The sequence below is a fragment of the Castor canadensis genome, chromosome 7 (genome assembly GCF_047511655.1).
Source record: "Castor canadensis chromosome 7, mCasCan1.hap1v2, whole genome shotgun sequence".
NCBI lineage: Eukaryota > Metazoa > Chordata > Mammalia > Rodentia > Castoridae > Castor > Castor canadensis.
In genome coordinates, this window is record NC_133392.1 from 42334684 (window position 1) to 42355358 (window position 20675).

Consider the following 20675-nt stretch of genomic DNA (forward strand, 5'->3'; position numbering starts at 1 on the left):
AAGTCCTCACAGATTATAAAGCAAATATTTTATGTATTTTTTTAAGCTTTAGTTTCTACTTTAGGGACTCAAACAATAAAGGAAAACACATTTGGACAACAGAACCTAATGCAATAGGTTGAGGTTAGAAAACATGGTTTTGAGTTATTACAAAGGTTGATTATGACCTAGGACAGGTTGATCATTGCAGATCTGTTTCATCATTTGTATTAAAATGAATTTGAATGAACTAACTGCTTAGGTCCTTCAAAGCATAAAATTCCACAATTTTATAAATCTATGGATTAGATAATAGGTTTAAATAGCATCCATGGAAAAAATATGATGAATGTGTTAGGAAAAATAATGTTACATTAGGAGTCTGTTTGGTTTTTTTTTCTTAAGATAGTAACTATAGCTTGCTTTGTTTTAAATAAAGAAACATGAAAATTTCATTAGGTTACAATGTAGGGAAATTTAGTGGGCAGACTAGGGGGAAAAATAAACCTGATTATGAGATTAAATCATCCCCAAGAGGAAACAGAAAGTTTTCTTTTCCTGACATGATTTAAAGTTAACCTTTATTATTTCTAAAAGATTAAAATCTTCATTAAAAGTAAGCTCAATGAACTAATGTACAGAGATCATAATATAGGAACTTTACCTCTAATCGCTGATTTGGCAACAAAGAAAAAGAAAATTGAAACTGCTAAAATTCTCTTCTTAAAAGTTTTATTAAAGAAAATAAACATTAACATACTTACTTTACTTGCCACTATTCTGAGATGGGGGCAAGAGAAAGAAAGGGAAAGAGGAGTGATTCTAGGTAAAAGTTTGTCATATAATAGAAATTAATCTCTTCAAACTCACAAGTTTTAGGACTCCTTCCAAAGTACAGACTCATCAGCATTCTTATGAAACATAACTCTTTCATAGTTTACAACAAGTGTATGGATTATCTGTCATACTACTAACACCCAACTGCAGACACAGACAGCATGGGGCACAGAACAGATGGAAACCAACATCAAAAATTGCCTTGCAGCATGCTTTCTTAGGGACCAGAGGGAACAATGGATAGTTTGTCATACTTTTGTAAAGCAAAATATCAAATATACAAACGAATGACTCCAGGGAAGTGTACTAACATAGTTGCTTCCTTTTGAATTACTGAATAAAAGAAGGAGCCTTCTTTTCCTCAAGTGGTTATCTCACTCTCAGAACACTTTATGAGGTACCAATTGTTTGATTTCTCTTCAACATTTGAAACTCAGAGTACTATTTGAACATTACTAATATAATGCCACATTTCATGGTCATCTTCACCCACAACTCTGCTATCTAATTTGCACCACTTCCACAGAGGCTGTATCAAGATCAGGTCAGATTATTTTGAGTAGACTCTGCAAAGTCTACAAATTTTTCACAAAAACATGACAACTACCTCCTTTCTCTTCAAACCAAGAAAAAAAAAAAAAAAGAAAAAAAGATTCTGCTTCTAAAATGTCACCAGAACATAATTCTCTTCAGCTTCTTATTGTTTCTCATTTCTTAATTTTTTTTTTTTTTTTTTTTTTTTTGGTGGTAGTAGGGTTTTAACTCAGGGCTTTGTGCTTGACAAGCAGGTGCTCCACTGCTTCAGCCATGCCTCTAGCCCATCTTATAATTAAGGATACAAACAGGGATAAAGGCAGGAACGCACTATGATACTCCTTTACGTACTGTGAGTAACTCAAGCAAAACATGGTCTAGGCATTTAAGCATGAGCTAAGTAGAGGAGATCTCAGTGATTTAACTCCATGATGCTAAAAGTTACCAACTTCAGCTAAATTACTTGAGTCTCAGTCTCATATAAAAAAGTTAAATATAACAATTTTACCAAGTACATCCTTAACAGTGTGTATACATTTCCATTTTCTATTTACTATTATCCCATCCATCATCTTCATTAGGGAGAGATGCTAATCTAAACAGAGAATGAAGAGTATGTGGTACTAGAACAGTTCTACTGACGAAGAATATTATTACATTTTACTACATGATATTATAGGCTTTACATTTTCTTTTCACAAGTAACTGTCTAGCTATCTTTTCGCTCTGGCCCTACTTTACAACATCCTATGGGGTTTCTTGCCATTTCAACATATATCATCTCACCTCTATAGGGAAACAGAATTGACAATGTTACCAGACTCTGATGACTACAGTATCTTCCCACTGACAAATTAAAAATATGTCCTCACATTTTATTATGGAGGCTTCTGCTGGATCTAACAAACTAGAAACAGAAAATAAAATATGAGAAAGTTTAAGTATCCTTAGATTTTACTTTTACTCTTGAACATGTTGAGATGAAATATTTCAGCTGGTTCTTACATGTCAAGTTCTCACCAGCAGCAGCCTATAGCCAACTATTCTGAAGAAGTGCCAGGATCAGACAGGGCATATATGCATGTGTGTGGAGTACAGTTGTACAGAGGAGAAAGAGAAGAGGGAGAAGAAAATAGCACAAATGACAGCAAAGCATAGAACAGCTTAGACCATTATAAAACCATTGTTTGCCACAACTCAAAGTCCTTGATTCAAGTACCCTATCAGGCTACTGACAAGGTTCAATCCCCAGCACTAGGGGGAGGCGACAGGACAGGGGGAGGGGAAGAAATAGTCAAACATTTGTAGCTTGCAGCAGAGAGGTTAAGATGGTTGCACTACCAATAATTTCAGCTATTCCAAAAAAAAAAAAAACTCATTTTTTTCTAAAGCTATGAAGCACATCCTGAGAGAAATCTTATCCATTGTGAAAGGCTCTACTGCTTCATGAATGCCAAGCCTTGAATCATAAGCTGTGCAAGAAAGATCTATCATGAACAATCTGCTGTTGTGAAAGGTGCCAAACTCATGAAAGCTAAGATTTTCAATCAAGGGTGTCTCACGAGGTTTTGTCAAGAAATGGGAGCAGCTGTGAAGTTCTTTACAACCTGTAAACCCACTGAAATTCAGAAGACAAATTCTAGAGTCGAGGGTAGATACTGTTCCCTGGATAAGACACAAATTCTTGTATATAGTTTATCTTTTCGACTTTAAAACTGAAATGTGGAGTCAAAATCCTCTCCTAATACAGCATTAATGATACACGATTTGCAAAAACGATCTCATTAACTTGAAGTCAGAGAGTGATTCAACACGAATTTTTCCAAAGAGCCTTAGAAAACTCAGTTCTTGACCCGAGACTATTTTCATTGGTCAGATGAATCTACAGGTTCCACTTATTCTTTGTTGTGCGATAGTTTCACTGCTTGTTTACACCAAAAATTAAGTCAAAATTGGGTATAAATTGATTGAAATAAAAGTTGCAAAGTCAGAGACAATAATATAAGTTTTAATTTGTTACCATTTAGATTCATTCATTGCTCCCAAGTATTGGCCACTGGTTTTTACATGGTGGGAAAAAAAAAGACATAATTCTTATGAAGGTTTTTCACATTTATGTTAAAAAGCTTCAGTGCAATTAATTCAGTGCTTATAGTTACAAGTAATATTATATATATATGTATACCACACACCATTTGGCGGGAAAAAACATTTACAGTTTTCATCAGACTTTTTAAAGGTATGTAACATGAAGAGCTTAAGAGTGCCTAGTTTAAACCTAATAATATTTTGGCTCATTACATAACTTTTCTGTTTTATCAAAAAATATCTTGCCCAATTTGTAAGTTTTCATTTTGTGAACTATCATGAATAAATAATACTTTCACATCCTTCCACATAATTCAAAAAGTCACAAAGGGGTTAGAAAGTAAGTGATGAGGGCTGGGCACAGTGACTCACGCCTGTGATCCCAGCTACTCAGAAAGCAGAGATGAGGAGGATCACAGTTTGAGGCCAGCATGGGCAAAAAGTTGGCGAGACACCATTTCACCAAAGAAGTCAGGTATGGTGGTTCTCATCTGTAATCCCAAGTACGTGGGAGGCACAGGTAGTAGGATTGCAGTCTAAGACCAGTCTAGTAAAAAAATTTGAGACCCTATCTGAAAAATAACTAGAGAAAAAGGACTGGAGGCATTACTCAAGTGGCAGAGCACTTGAGTGCAAGGCCCTGAGTTCAAATCCCAGTACCACCAAAAAGAAAAGAAGAGGAAGAAAGACAGTAAGTAGGAACTGATGCAAATATATATAGCTTAACATAATGGATATGGTCATGTTTTTGATCTGAAGTTGAATTAAGAAGAAACTGGCTTAACCTGGAGGATCCTGCCTGATTATAAAAATTATTAAATCTAAGAGTGAATTTTCACATACAGTTATGCTACCTTCCTCCCTCGAACTGAGTTTTTCTATCTATGTGGAATAGGTTGGGTTCTGTCCTTATAGAAAGACAAATGTACAAAAGTTCTTTATATTAAATGTTAATGTGTTCTGTCATACCACGCAAGGAAATGGATTCACTAAAAATCATTGTAAAAGTTCCCCCAAGAGTTATGTTTTGTTTTCAAATGTATTACATAAGTTAAATTTGTCATTGATTTTTCAACAGTCTTTGGTTTTCTGAATAATCAATGAATCTCTGACTAAACTAAATTTAACTACATTTATGGATATTCATATGAAAGAATGATTTTTATTTATTATGAAAGTAAAGATCACACTTTACTAGATAATGACATTGACGTTATTATCCAAAGACATTTTATTCTCAAGCAAGCTGCAGAAATATCAAGCTTACTTTTGGTTAACATGTTCCTTTTTTAAAATGCTGTTTTGCAAGGATTTTGGGAAACAAATCTGCAATACATTTAATGGGTAAGATGTACAAGCATGATATGAAAATGGCAGTATGAACAGAAAAGTGAAATGAAATCAGTCACTTGCTCATATAGAGGTTTTGGAGCAACTGATTTAAAGATCTGGAAGAAAGAAGTAAGTATTAGCAACTATCTTTTTAAAATCTCCTTTCTAGGGGCAAGGAGTAAGGGATACAATGGAGAGATGTTGCTTAAAGTATATAAAGTTTCTGTTACACAAGATAAAAAAGACCTTGAGATTTACTGTACGGCATGGCAGTGACAATTAATAATAATGTATTGTACACTTAAAAACTGCTGAAAGCTAGGGGCACCAGTGGCTCACACCTGTAATCTTAACTATTTGGGAGGCTGAGATTGGGAGGATCAAGGTTTGAGGCCAGCCTGGGCAAATACTTTGCAAGATCTCATCTCCAAAATAACCAGAACAAAATGAACTGGAGGTGTGGCTCAAGTGGTAGAGTGTCTGCTTTGCAAGCACAAAACTCTGAGTTCAAACTCCAGTCACACAAACACACACACACAAAAAAAAAACAACAACTGCTGAGAGATACGATCTCAAATATTCTTACCACAGTGGAACAATTATGTGGGGCAGGAGATGGGGATATGTTAAGTAGCTTGTCTATGGTAATCACTTCACAATGTATACACATATCAATATATCACCATACACGCTCTAAATATATATAATCACTTTTGTTTGTAAATTATACCTTAGTAAAGCTGCAGAAAAAAATTTGTTTTCCAATAATTTCTTGGATCTAGAAAGAGGAAAAGAAAAACATTAAATATAACTTACCTTTTTATCTCTGGTCCTTACTTCCCCATAGAAATCTAGGGCTTCTTGTGCCTTTAAAAATTTGCCCCGATGTAATAAATATGCACAAATCATTACACCAGTCCGTCCCTTTCCAGCTTTACAGTGAATTGCTGCAACGTGATTGTCATCTTCACTGAGCCATTGGTCAAGATCTTCACAAAAGGGTTTGATGAGTTCTAGCTGTGGTGGGTTATGGTCTTCAAAAGGATACTGTGCAACTGTGGTAAAAAAAGATAATCTCAGAATAAGAAAGGACTCTACTGAACTTTTAAATTGAAAATAAGCTAACTTTTGAAATGTTGCATGTAAACCTAACAGGTGTTTAAAAGAAAAAAATTAGGTTAACAACAAATTATTTTCCAGGGAAAACAGACAATTATAAATTCATAAATGTATCCATTAGACAGGAAGGCCAAGAGTTATGTTCCTCACTTTGTGTTGGAGGAATCTGTGCTGTATGCTCAGAAGCATAGTTCACAACACATCAGAGGTACAGCTGAATCCAAAATAAAAGACACATGAGCCTCTTGTCAGGGATCAAAATGCATTTTCCAATACTTACTACTGCATCATCAAAAAACTTATTTCAAAGAAAGTAGAGATTATAGTAGTCATGTTTGGAAAGGAGTAATTTTACATTTCATAAAATAAAAATAATAAGTGGGCTTAAAAATGGTTTTGCAAATGTCAATATTATATACACAAGACTTGATAAGCATTTACAAAGTAAGTGAAAAGAATTACTTAAAAAAAGTATGTGACAGTAAAAGTTTATCAAATGAAATTTTAGGTCTTTTCACATGAATTATTAAGAATCCAAGCTGGGTGCTGGTGGCTTATGCCTATAATCCTAGCTACTCCAGAGGCAGAGATCAGGAGGATCATGGTTTGAGGCCAGCCTGAGGCAAAAAAAAAAAAAAAAAAAAAACCAGCGAGACCCTATCTCAAAAATCCCAACACAAAACAATGACAAGTAGACTGGGTTAAGTGGTACAGCACCTGCCTAGCAAGTGTGAAGCCCCAGTACTGCCAAAAAAAAAAAGAAAAAAAGAATTCAAGATTTCTCAGTTCCCTAGAGTCAAAGGTTGAGGATTTAAAAAAATTTTTTTCTAGAAATAGGACTTTAGTTTAATCACTATTAAATTATATGTTAATGCCTTGGCTCCACCCTATTAAGATGCTTAAAAATTCTGACAGATACCAATGTACTAATTTATCCTCTGTCATCTACATATGTAAAAATGATGTCTTATGTTCTCAACTAAGTCATCCTAACATGGTACAGGACACAATTAATCAAATCCTCTCATGTTGACAGGAAAGCTCTTCTGGTAGACACTGACAACTATTACATGTAATTGGCAGGACAGCTTTACTTTGTCATCTCCTAACTGTGCACTCATTCCATCTTCATTTCCCCATCCGAGAAAATCTGTTACATGTCTATTTAAAGCTGAATAGACCTCAACTACAGCACACTTTGCCTAGTAAGCAGTAGCCTAACTCCACCAAAAAAACAATATTCTCAGTATATTGTACTGACTCTCAGTCGTAAGTGCTTCACAAGTTCAAAACCATCTGTTTGAAAGTCCATTCCAGATTTTCAGGGGGGATCAATGGCAAATACATCAATCCATCAAGCACTGATTGTACCACTTCTCTCTCTGACCCTCATGACAGCATTTGCCAAGCTGGAGTGGAAGTTTTTATGGGTTCTGAGGCAGCATTTACCTCTACCTGCACCAGAACTCATTTAAAGCACTTCTCAGCTCTCATCTACCAGGATTCTTCTACCCATAGTTTTATCCTTTTCCATCTCTTAAGTCATTCCTCAATACAAAAACATTGAGTAGTTCTGCCTTCTCCCTATAACTGCTTATTATTACACCAACTGCCTCAAACAGTAAAGCCCTTCTTTTAAGATAAATGTTTATCTCAATAATCTAGATGATTCCTTATTGCTAGACAGTAAAAGACAGTCTACTGGTCCTAAGTTATATAACTATGGTATATTTATACATACCTCTGCAATTAAATTTGGCGGTGTCATAATGTCTTTCAGCACATCTAAAAGAAAAGTTTAAAACATGGTATAAAGTTATCATCTTTTGTACTTGGGAGAAAAGACGTTAGTATTAACAAATATTTCCTAAACCTTTATAATACGGAAGGCCTCATGCTAAGTATTTTATATTCAACATTTCATTTAATCTGAGAATTCTGTGCAGTAGACATTATTATCATTCTCTTTCTAAAATTAAAGAAATCAAGGTTTTATTCAAAAGGTTAAATATATGTAATTAGAGTTTATATATTTGCTCATAAAACTTATGATGCCAGAAACACATAACACTGCAAATATATCCTTATCTATATGTTCAAATTTCCTCTTTGGAAATTTTATATGCTTTTAGAATGTATTTTTTTATTTCACAAGTACCTATAAATACCTGACTAGTTTTAATATTATCTTTATCTCTCAGTGAGTAAATAAAATTCTCAAGCTATTATTTAAAAGCACGCATGTTAAAAATAGTAGAAACATAAGCATAAAGGAAAAAAAAAGAATAAAAAATGCTAAAAATCTGTCTGGATCCAATGCTAATTTTTTTTTCAAGTATTGGGGATTGAACCCAGGGCCTCTCTCATAATAGACAAGTGCTGTACCACTTGAGCTTATGCTCCCAGCCCACTTACTAAATTTTTTTAAACTAGACTTTTCCCCTTTTAGATTAGCCAAAAGCCATCTTTATTCAATAATTTCTCAGACTGCAAATTTTAATATGTGAACCCAATGAGAAAAAGTAGAATCTATACAAAAAAAGTGCTGACAACACTATGAGAGCATACATATATTAGTAATGTGTTTGTTATTATGCACACAGGCCATATATATAGACATTAATAGGTCCATACAGGGATCCTATATATCAACATGATCAGCCATATCCTGGTAACACCACCTAACCAATCAGACATCTAAAAATTCCAGGTGTGGTGGCACACACCTAAAATCCTAACTACTCAGGAGGCAGAGATCAGGAGGATCACAGTTCAAGGCCAGAATGGGCAAAAAGTTAGTGAGACCCCATCTTAAATCAACAAGCTGGACACAGTGGTATACCTGTAATACCAGCTACAAGAAGGCAGACAGGCTGGCCTAAAGCAAAAAAGGGCTGGGGGTGTGGCTCAAGTTGTAGAGAGGCCCTGAGTTCTGAGTTCAAATCTTATTACCTCCTTCCCCACAAAACATAAGTTAGCATTTTAAAACAAATAAAGGTCCATTGCTCCTTAACTCATAATTCCAAAACCTCAAAGGTTCAAAACATCTAAACATTTCCTCTTAAACTTATGGCAATCTCAATTTTAACAGAATCCAATCTAAAGCAATGAGAGTCTATGTAGTTTTTAACTAATTCACCTATAGTGAAGAGCCAAACATTTCATTCCAGGTACTATTCCAGGTAATATTCCTACTGGCTATTTATGTAAATAAAAGTATACGCTTCTATGTTACCTTTCTGAGAACTGAAAAAATATGCATATTGAAACACAAATGGCTTCAAGAGGTTCAAATAAGCAACTTGGACTTATACGTTCAGAAATCCTCAAAACATCTATACAGCTCCTCTGCTTTAAGACCGAATTATAAATAACCTGCAATGCACTGGTTTTCTAACTGGTCAGACTTGAAATAAATCAATTCTCACATTACAAGTCAAAACAAAACTACCTTTTCCTTTTTAGTATAAAATTATTTAGTACACTCAATTTTGATAAAGAGAAAAATTATTCAGTAATGGCTTATGTGTCCTTGCTAAACAATTTCGTATTTGCTGATGTGAAAAATAGGTAGGAGCTGGGCACCAGCGGCTCATGCCTGTAACCTTAGCTACTTGGGAGTCTGAGATCAGGAGGATCGTGGTTCGAGGCCAGCTAGGGCAAATAGTTCAAGAGATCCCATCTTCAGAATAACCAGAGCAAAATGGGCAGGGGTTAAGACTCAAGCACTAGAATGCCTGCTTTACAAGCGAGAAACCCCCAGTTCCACCAAAATAAATAAACAAATGTAGGAAAAAGCCATAGTGCAGTATTCTAAAAGGCTTATCATGTAAAGGCATTAGAGGTAGGATGTAAGGGTATAAACCTAAGAAACTAGTCTCATGAGAGTACAACAGAAAATATACATTTCATGCACATTCAAGTTACCACACTTTCTCAGAATCTCAAAAGGCCGGTCTCAGGTCTGGGGCCCAGCTCAGTGGTAGAGCGTTTGCCTAGCAAGACTCTGGGTGCCATCTCCAGCACCACAAAAAACAAGTATCACAAAAACTGTTTGCTTTGATGAACATTGCTTAAGATCACGTTAATAAAAGTGGTCCTCAAGTATGAGTTAAGATAAACATATGAAGGGAAAGTGGAAATAGTGACTATGAAATGTCTACAAGATGTACACATTTTACAAAGGAGTTTCCATGTCGTTTCATCCTCACAACCATATGATACTAGTTAATACTATCCTACTTTTATACATGAGAAAGCAAAGATTCAGACGAGCGTTTAAAAGTTTGCCCCAAATCACAATATATAAATGAAGAGCAAGAACTCAAGCTCAGTACCCTTGGTTAGAAAAGTACAACTTTTTCTACTACTGCTTCATTCTTCAATTTATTATAAAAAAACTCAAAACAGTTTTAAATGTAAAAGCAATTAATAAACTGCAGTCAAAGCCAGCATTCCTACAAGAATAGTATTTGTCACTAAAGATGGTGATGATTAAAAAAAAAAAATTACACATGTCTTTACAGATTAGCATCGGGCGTCCCACTAACTACATGAGGGAACCCCTAGTGATGAAAGTGCTCAGAGAAAGGATTGGCAGAGTAAAGACAAAGACTTTCTTCTTAGTTAAAGTCTTCTCTGATAAACCCCCCCGCCCCCACACACACACACCCCTCTTCGATTTCTTGTGGCATATTAGTGATAAGTTTCAAAATACTGAAGTGAAAGACATACAAATAGGATTTAAATATTTAAATTTCATTATTCAAAAGATATGAGTCCTTTTTATTATCACTTCATAATATCTTATATGAAAAGAAGAGAAATGAAGAAGCACTGGAAGAGGTTTCACAAAGTGGTACTAAACAGAAAGTGAAGAAATGGTTAAGATTAATAGGAAAGCTTACAGAAAAGTGAGACTTGCCATAGAATTATCTGGGTAGGTAGGTCTCCACTTTCTACAATGAAGCTCTCTCTCTTACAAAAGAAGTCTTAACTGATAAAAATTAATGATAGCTAATAGTTTGCCACAAGATGATGAAACATGTTAGAATATGCAGTGAAATACAGTAAAACTTTTAAAAATTAGAGTTTAATACACATTTAGGCAATAACCATATACACCATAATTCCCTATCTACCCTCCTCCCCCAACCTTACCAGGGTGTAGATTATACAGAGGTCAAAACAAAAGTGAAAAATACTCATACAAAACAAACTGATTAGTGAGTACTGGTATACCTGAATTTGGTTTATGTCATGAGGCTAATTTTGCCCTTTCTTAAAATAACTTACTGAATGTTTCACAAAACCACAGATATAAATTAGAAACAGATAATGAGAAAGTCCACATTAATAACTCTTCTGCCATGTATACCAAAACTGCTATAAAAGATTTAATATACTATTAAATATGGAGATGCCTAGTGAAAATAAATTATGATCTTCAAATTTATATGTCTGCAAAGACATATACATCATTTAACTACTATCCTAAATATAAAAGAAATAAAATAGAAACACCTGCTGTTTCTAGATTTTATTTACCCCAAGCCAGATATATAAACAGGAGTAGCAGAAGGTAAAGAAGGCTAAGAAATGATATCAGAAATTAAAATGTGCTACAACTTCGTAGTTCTTGAAACTTTTGAAGTGAATAAAATTTGGGAGGTTAAAACAAACAAAAACAAAAATAAAGGGAATTTGGGCATAAACAGTGGATGGTCTGCTACTTGTACCTGTACGACCTTGTTCAACTCACTTAACTTCTCTAGGCCTCAGACTCCCAATCTGTAAAATGAGAAGGGTGTACTAAATGATCTCCTTCAGGTATTTACTTTCCAGCTCTGAAAGTCTACTGCTCCATAGAAGAAGTGGGATTAATATGCATTAAAGGCTACTCTAAACTAATAGGGAGACATAGTTCATTAACTTCAGAACTCAATGTCTGGTAACACAAAACCAGACAATCAAGTTCCCAAAGACAACTTTAGCCATAATAATATAGTGACCAACATATAATGTAGATAGTACAAGTCTAAGTCCTAAATTCTGGAAGCAGGAAGCCACTTCACATAAGAATGAAAAGAATTTCCTTCCCTTTCTTTGGATATTTAAACTGAAATAAAATTTTGACAAAGGCAAAATTTAGTGCCTTTCTACTTTCTATTTAGGACCCTCTAAACTCCCAATCCTGACAATCTAAGCCTGAAGTGATTCATTCAATGGATTCCAGCTTTTGACAGTTCTTCTCCCTGTTTTTTTCACTCAACTTCTGAAACCAACTGTTCAAAAACCACAAAGCTTTGTAGTTTTTATTTTTCTCCAAAGAAATACTATGGTATCTGCAATAAGACTTGCTTTAAGAGAGGTTAATCAAGAAGAGGAAAAGCCCTAACTGAACAGATCATTTATAGACTGGGCTCATCTAAACATAATCATTGCTATGACTCCCCTCATAACTCATACACACACCACAATCTGACCAAAATAAAGTATCTGCTATATTTCAAACACATTATCGTGCCAACAATCTCCTTACTTGCCATCCATTCCATCTACAATGCCATGTCCCCACCTAGTTGATCTAAGAGTCAATCCCTACTGATCTTGTTCACCACAGCTCAACAGGACTTTCTTTATGAAACTTTCCCTTGGGACACAGTCACAATATTCAGTGCTCTCTGCACTGCTCTGCTCTTCACTCTTCTATATTACTTTTTCTAACTTTCACAGTAGACTATCAGCTGTGTGAAGACTGGAATTATGTCTTAACACCTCTGTACCTCCAATATATTTTACAATACCTAATATGCAGGGAGCACTTAGTAAATGTTTGTACCTTTGTGAATATGAAGAAGTCAGCAAAAACTTACTAGTAGTAACAATGCTGGTTTGTCTACTTCGCAGTCAATATTTCTGAGATCTTATCACAACAGAAATATCCCTTAAAGAAGCAACATCCTACAAGCCAAGAAGGCACAGAAAATCTTTATCCTTTTTGGTAAAGATATAAATACTCATTGGAGGCAAAAGAGAATTTACCCTAGTACCATTCAAAAAGAAAAAAGAAAAAAAAAAAAAAAAAAAGGAAGGTTAACTATCTTTTGCAATACTTAAAATTTCTGCCCCAGATAAAGAAATCACCCAATTCAACAATGTTAGGCAACTTTTTTAATGCTATATACGGTTGGAGGATATTCTAATAGCTGTTTCAATCAATTGATCAATAGGCACAGAATAAACAAAATTATATCCACTCTGGAGCATGCCTTTGTAGAAGATGTAATTAATGTTTTAACAGAAGCTCTGCTGTGGATTACATTTCAAATTACCACATGGTTACGGGCTCAAATGTGGGCTAGATGCCAAGTCATTTAACACAGATCAAGTAACATGAATCTGTGCCAACATTGTTTTACCTCATCACTACTCTTTCTAAGTGATCCAACAATGCTCTCAAACAAACTTCTTAAACTAATTGTTTTAAGAATACAATTCTGTTAAAATATATCTTTATTCCTAACTAGGAAACAACTTTTACTTATTAGCTATTTTAGAAGATATTTGCAAGCATACAAATAAGAAAAAATACTTACAGATTGTATATCTTGTAATGGTTTTTATGCTTTGAATCCAAAAACCTTAAAACAAAACAAACAAACAAAAAGCCGCCATTAACAAAAATGAGCTAACATTTGAAATTACATTAATATTATTGAGAAGAACCAAAAGACAGAGTCTACTTTTCCTAATCTCAAATACTATTAAGTAAAAAAACAACAACAAAAAAAGCAAAACAAAACAACACAAATAAATATTTCCTTCATGGGTTTAAACTAGTAATCATGTCATTTGTAAATAATTCTTACATTACACAGATTTATACAATCTGAAGTAAAGCAAGGCTTTTCATAGATGAATATTTTCCTGATTTTCTGTTTTCAGCCCTTTCAATAACTTCTTGAAAAGGCAGCATCAGAATTTAACTCAACTTCATCTAGCTTGTACAGATTTTTAAGAAAGTCACAAGCAATCAAGTACTCTTAAAAATAACTCTGAAAATTCAGCAACCCTTTTCTTTCAAACTAAAAAAGTTGATATTTGAAAGATACAAGTAACAACTACTAGTTCTGTACAAAGTTTAATAAACATTTTCATATGTATATTTTCTCTCATTTGTCCCTCACAAATATCTGAGACGTAGAACTTACTCACATTTTACAAGAGTGAAGGTAGGTCTCAAAAGGATTAAGGGACTCGCCCAAGGTCATACAGCTTAGTAAATCAAAGAATTGAACTCCAAAATCACTCTTCAAGACAACTGGTTATGAAACTAAACAACAGCTGAAGGTACCACAAGCACTCATGCTAGGCACTCATTTTAAGCACTTTATGAATGTGAGGTAACTTTGCTTAATACTCAACCCTGTGATGAGGGTTAACAGAGAGCTTAGAAGAGTATAATGCTGAGGAAATTAGGGTAATAGAAAAGACAAATGATAAACGGAAGAATAAAATAAAAAACAAAGAGATGAGAAGAGGAACCTAAAATCTGCCTGAGAAGACATGGGTTTCATTACAAAGAATCTAGAATGAGAATGGCATTGCCCTTTTTAAGAACAATACTAGCACCTAAAAACAACCAGGCAAAACCTTCTGAGTTTGAGGAAAAATTATTTCCCTCATAGAACTATAAGACAGATTATAAATCAAATGTGAGCACACAATAAAGGCATTTTTAAATGACCATCTCAAATAATTTTATTTTCCATATACTCTAAGGAAGTTGTTCAAAGATATTCTCCACCAAAGCAAAAATGGAAAACCATGGACTTGCAGAGTGGCTTAAGTGGTAGAACACCTGCCTAGCAAGTGTGAAGTCCTAAGTTCAAACCCCAATACCACCAAAAAAAAAAGAAAAAGAAAAGAAAGGAAAACATGAAATAACATGACAGATTCTAGGAACTCCTCAAAGGAGAGGAAAAGAGGAGGGCTGGCAGAGTGGCTCAAGTGGTAGAGCACCTGTCTAGAAAGTACAAGGCCCTGAATTCAACCTTCAGTACTGTCAAAAGAAGAAGGAAGAACAATAAGAAAAAATCCTGAAGAGAGAACGAGTAACCCCAGGATGTTGGTCAAGGGGCATCTCCGGTAGATTGACATACTGCAAGCTTAAAGTGCAATTCATCAAGAATAGAAGAGCTCAAAAGGATCCTAAGATAAAATTGACCAAGTATCAAATGTGCTGAAATACACATGGAATTAGGGGCATGTATGAGAGTAAATTAAAATTAAGAACACAGAAAACTAGTCAACATGCTACAATACACATGCTTCCTAGTCAGGTGGCAGAAATGGGCATTCCTGAAGTATAGCATAATCTTGTAAGAGGAAAGCTTCAACAAAAATTAGAAACTTCAAAATTTTTTACTACATTGCAGTTTCCTAGAAATTTTTGATAGGCTTGGTTAATTTTTTAACATTAATTTTATATTAACAAAAATAAAAAAAGAAACTACAACTCTGGACATATTTCCAACTAAGAATGAGGAACAAGTCTGAGTGGAAATCCAGGAAACAGGGAGAAAGTATTCACGTAATTTTAGAGTTCACGTCAGACAAGGAAGGAAAGGCTGGCATAGTTAGATATGATATAGATCAGTAAAACAGATTTCAAAAGCTTCATTTAAATAGCAGTCTATGAATTCATAAATCAATCTAAAAGGAAAGATTATAGAGAGAATTTAACAACTAAAACTCTGTACATGTAGCTACAAATGATTCTAGTTTTAAAAAACACAAAAGAAAAATTTTCTTAGAAAACCAGCAAGTTAAATATAGAGAATATACTCACAGAGCTCAGATTTAAAGGTACATATATAATGGCCAAAGGGGGAAGGGGCATAATCATAAATTAATATAAAACAGCAGCATATAAAAAGGAACATAAATAAAATAAAAACAAAAGTGGGATGGGGACCAAACATAATAATAATAATAATAAATAGACAGCTGTATAACACTAGAAACAGGGGAAAAAAAAAATCAGGGACTCCTAAATTCTCTTTTTATTTCCATCTTCTTTTTGTCTAAGAGAAAATTCTTCTGACCAAAGGGTACAAGACAAGTTCCTTGGATTAAAAACCATTTTCTACTTGATAATTTAAGCAAGGCTATTTTTTAAAGAATATTTCTTAACAAATAGCTACAGGCTGAATAATCTTTTATATTCTGTGATCATACACATTAATAAAGCAAATAATTAGCAGTCAGTAATTCAAAACAAAAGATAACCCACTAATTTTGTACAAAATTCAAATGGTCATTATAAAATTGTCTGCAAGATGAATAAAAGTGGTTTATTTTTCAGAGTTCATAAAAATCACTAATAATAAAACAATCTAAAAGAAAGTAAGACAGGGTCAGTGACAGGGTCAGTGTACACATAACAACACCTCTTCCCCTAATACGTAAGGTCAATGAAACAGCAAAAAATTACTTAACTTCACAATTAAAGAAATTTAACCAAATAATATGCCTGTCATCCCAGCTACTTAGGATGAAGAGGCAGGAAGATGGTGGCAAGTTCAAGGCCAGCCCAACCCAGCCCGTGGAAAATTTAGGGAGACCCTACCTCAAAAACAAATGAACTTGGGGTAAAGCTCAAGTGGAAAAGTGCTTGCGGCCATGGGTTTAATCCCTAGTCTCACCAAAAAAAAAGAAAAAGAAAGAAATTTAACTAAATCACAACTACCACTTTTTGCCAAGAAATTACAAAAAGTTAAAAGTATGACAATATCTAGTTTGTCAAGCTTGTGAGGGGAGGGAAGCACCATTAAGCATGTTGGGTCTAATACAAAATATTATTTCTGAAAGCCAAAGTTTGGACTCAATTGATCTAGAAACTCAACAGCTAAGAGCTAGTCCATGGATCTATTTGCAAAAGAACACCGAGATACATGTATGAAGATATTTGTTAGAGCACTGTTTTTCAATGACAAAAACTGGAAACAAGTTAAATATCCATCCTATGGCACTATTTATTATGGTATAACAATAAAATGAAACAAACAAAAAAAACAGGTAATGTCCACGCCAATATTAAAGTTTCCTAAGATATAGTAAATGGGGAAGAAAAGCAGGGTATAAAACAGTGTGCAGTATCTCCCCATTTACTTTTTACTTTTAAGTGGAAAAAACAAGAAATAATTAAAAGCTTGAATGTATTAGTCCCATACCTTATCCTGAGACGGGGAAAGGAATGGAGACTGATCTAATAATCCAACATGAATACCCAATTAAATCTCCATAAAAATACCTAAAAGATGTGGGTTAGAGAGCTTCTGAGTTGCGGAACAGATCACATGCAAGGAGAGTGGTGTACACCAATTCCAAAGGAACAGGGGCTACTTGCACTGGGGACCTGTCTGGACCTCACACTGAGAATCTCCTCCTCTGGCTTGTTCATGTGTAGCCTTTATCACAACCTTTATAATAAACCTGTGTCCCAGTTCTCACAGCTGCTATAACAAAATACCTGTGCATTTTTTTTTGAGATGGGGGAGGGGTCTCACTATGTTGCCTAGGTTGCTGTCAAAACTCATGGCCTCAAGTGATCTTCCCACCTTAGCCTCCTGGGTAGCTGAGGTAATAGATGTGTACCACCATGCCCAGCTAGATTTGGTAATTTATAAACAACAGAAATTTATTGTCTGAAGTTCTGGAAGCTGGAAAGTCCAAAATTTTAAAAAGCAAGGGTTTGGAAAAAAACATGGGTAAACAGTGAAAACAAATATTTTTTTAAATGGGGGTACAACATAGGAGAAATTTGTAGGGGACACCTGTCATCTTTAGACTATTCAGCAAATAAACACCACTTCAATTTGAACAGAAGTTAGAGAGATAAGAAGCAGGTGTTTCTTTCCTCATCTTTCTCATCACATGTACAGGCCTGAAGCCAATTAGGTCCTTCTGAAGTTTTGGATACTTAATCCTATGACACGGTGTAGGTCAGCCAGAGAGTCTTCACAGACATCACCAAAAATGCTGCAAGTTCACTAGCAATCTCCAGTATCCAGTCAGCAGTACCTCGTACAGCAAAGCTCTAAGGAGCAGTGTCTTAAGCACACTGCGATTTTGACAACTTCCTGGCCATGCCTCGCTTCTCCAAGCTTCTATCCTTTTTCAAGTCTGATTCTGAACTACCTAATACTTTTCAAAAATTCCTTCCTGGTTAACTTAGTCATTTTCTGTCGTTTGCATCCAAGAACTCATATTTAAAAAAACGTATTTTTCTATTGTTAGTTTTGAGTGGGGGTTGTTTAAATCATCCTTTTTTTGCGTGCTCCCTTACTTTAAACTTCTGATCTCTTATCTGGCACTATGGTACAGTGAGACTCACAAGAGAAAAAAAACAACATTTGAAGAAATATAGCACAGCATTTGAAAAACTGTGTATGGGAAGAGGTAATACTTTCTTAAAAACTTGAATATTACTTAGGGAAACACTCACCACTGCTGCCCCTCCCACTTCCTCTCTTTTCCTCCCAAGGATTTCATGCCCACAGTTGGCTCATTGTCTTGTAAATGTGACACAATAGAAAGGCAGAAAAAAAGCAAGAAAACACTTTCCAAAGGGAAATGGAAAAATTTGCCTATAGATATTTGGAAAGTAGAGACTAAAAAAATAGATAAACCAAAGTAGAGAGGCAATACTCCCCAAACCTGGATAAGCCAGCATACATATCATTCTAATGTAGCTATAGCTTACTTTAAGCAATTTCAATATATAAAAATCTGAATTAATGACTCCTAGATTTGAAAACAAGCAGGTTTTTTAACTCATTTTCTTTAAAAAGTTCTTATGAAAGAGATCTAAGTAAGCTACAAGAGTGTATTTTTAAACGATTATTACCAAAATAATACATAAACATATACATTACAGATGTCACAAAAAAAAATTGCTATTAAAAAACTGGTCAGAGGGCAGGGGATGTAGCTCAGTGGTAGGCCAAAGGCCCTGGTTCCATTCCCAGCACACACACACACACACAAAAAAAACTGATCAAAGAAAGATGAGAGAGAAAGAAATACCAGGAATTCCTATCTACACAACAATTATATAGGAAGAATCTGTCTGATTACCAATTTGGAGGTTACTGTGGGTCAATTTCAGCTCTTCACAGCAGTAGTGGCTGCCCATTCCTCACACTCAGCCCAACAGTGGGCAGGCCTGGTCATATTTCTAGAATTGCCTACAGCCAACTTACAGGAGGCAAGGTTAATAAGGACCTTGTCCTCTAAGGATCAGGAATCTGTGTTCTAATTACTAATTGCTGATCACGATGTATAGACAAACCCTTGTTGCAACCAACCCTGGCTGAAAGCTTCCAAGGGATTTAAAGTCCAGTACCTTTTTTTTAACCTCTTTTTGTATGTTTGTTTTCCTTTTCCCCCTTACTTAAACTTCTTTTGCTGAAAAACACTGGCTCCTTACTTGGGCCAATGAATTAACTAAAAGTAGAAGAAAAGCTTGGCATCTCTGCCTCCATTTTGTATTTGTCTTTGCTCTAAGCCATTCTCTCTGCAGTGACTATGCAATCACCTTGGGTTTCAGGAAGAACAGGGCTAATCAATAACATCTTTATGACAGGAACTGAAACTACCTCTGAGGAACAGCAGGCCTTATAGGACAGATCACCCTTCCAAATGAGGACAATTACCTATAATGATGAGGCTGTACTCTGGAACAGGAATAATCATCTCACAGTACTCAGACTGCTCCCCTCAAGTGATGACAGCATTATCTTGTGAAGGTGGAAAGGTAGAAGAAGCACACAAAAAAAAAACGGTCAATCAGGCTCCCCTCCTGACCAATCCTGAGAAAATGGCTGCTAGATCACCTCTCTGGAGCCGCCTCTGACCACTGGGAAATACCTGTGTCTTAGACTGTGTAATTATTTATACTTTGCTCCTCTGCCAATTCTTCCTCTACTTAAACCTAAAGTTATATCTGTACCCCAAGGATAGCTGAAGATGAAGTACTGTCTTCTTGTGGTATGCCCATGCCACCTAATAAACCTCCTTTTTCTACCTTTCACCATTTCTCTCTATTTGGCCTCCAGGGGCAAGTGGTAGGATCTGACATGTAGAATCCCAGGAAATTTGGCCTTGGGTCTGAAACTCAGGTTTCAAAAGGAGTAAAGACAGTTACACTGGAAAGGAATTGCATATAGAAGCGAATTTAGAAGGCTACCACATATGCCCAAGGAAAATCCCAGGCTGAGAAGATCTTAAATTTATACCTTATGCAAATCCCTAGCACAAAAATGCACTATAACAGTTGAGGGTAAAGGAAATCAACAAACCCTGCAGAAAGTGGGAAAATCTGATTTCCACAGTTATTACTCTCTATGATTCAAATTCCAGTTTCCAGCAACAGCAAGAAATCTCATAGCAAAAATAAACATACACACACAAACCCAGGAAGCACAGCAGGCCATTCAAAGGGTAAAAATACATCAACAAAACCTGTCTCTGAGAAAGATGAGATGCAGATTTACTAGACAAAGACTTAAACCTGTCAAAGATACTCAGAAAGCTAAAGACATGAACAATGTCAAGAAAAACAATGAAGAAAATGGGAATATCAGTAAAGAGGTAGCAAAATAAAAAGAAGCTGAGTATGGTAATGTACACATATAATATCAGCACTTGAGAGGCTGAGGCAGGGGGATCAAGAGTTCCAGGCCAGCCTGGGCTACATAGTTAAGACCTAGTGTCAAAAA

At 35.2% G+C, this 20675-nt stretch overlaps 1 protein-coding gene across 1 annotated transcript in view; it reads right to left on the reverse strand.

The window, feature by feature from the left end:
• Pten (phosphatase and tensin homolog) overlaps positions 1–20675 on the reverse strand; it is a 74071-nt gene that overhangs the window by 22659 nt on the left and 30737 nt on the right. The window contains exons 3-4 of the mRNA XM_074078833.1: positions 7631–7674; positions 5587–5825 (exon numbers count right to left, since the gene is read on the reverse strand). Of these exons, the coding sequence (XP_073934934.1) occupies positions 5587–5825; positions 7631–7674 (283 nt within the window). The remainder of the gene's footprint in view (positions 1–5586; positions 5826–7630; positions 7675–20675) is intronic.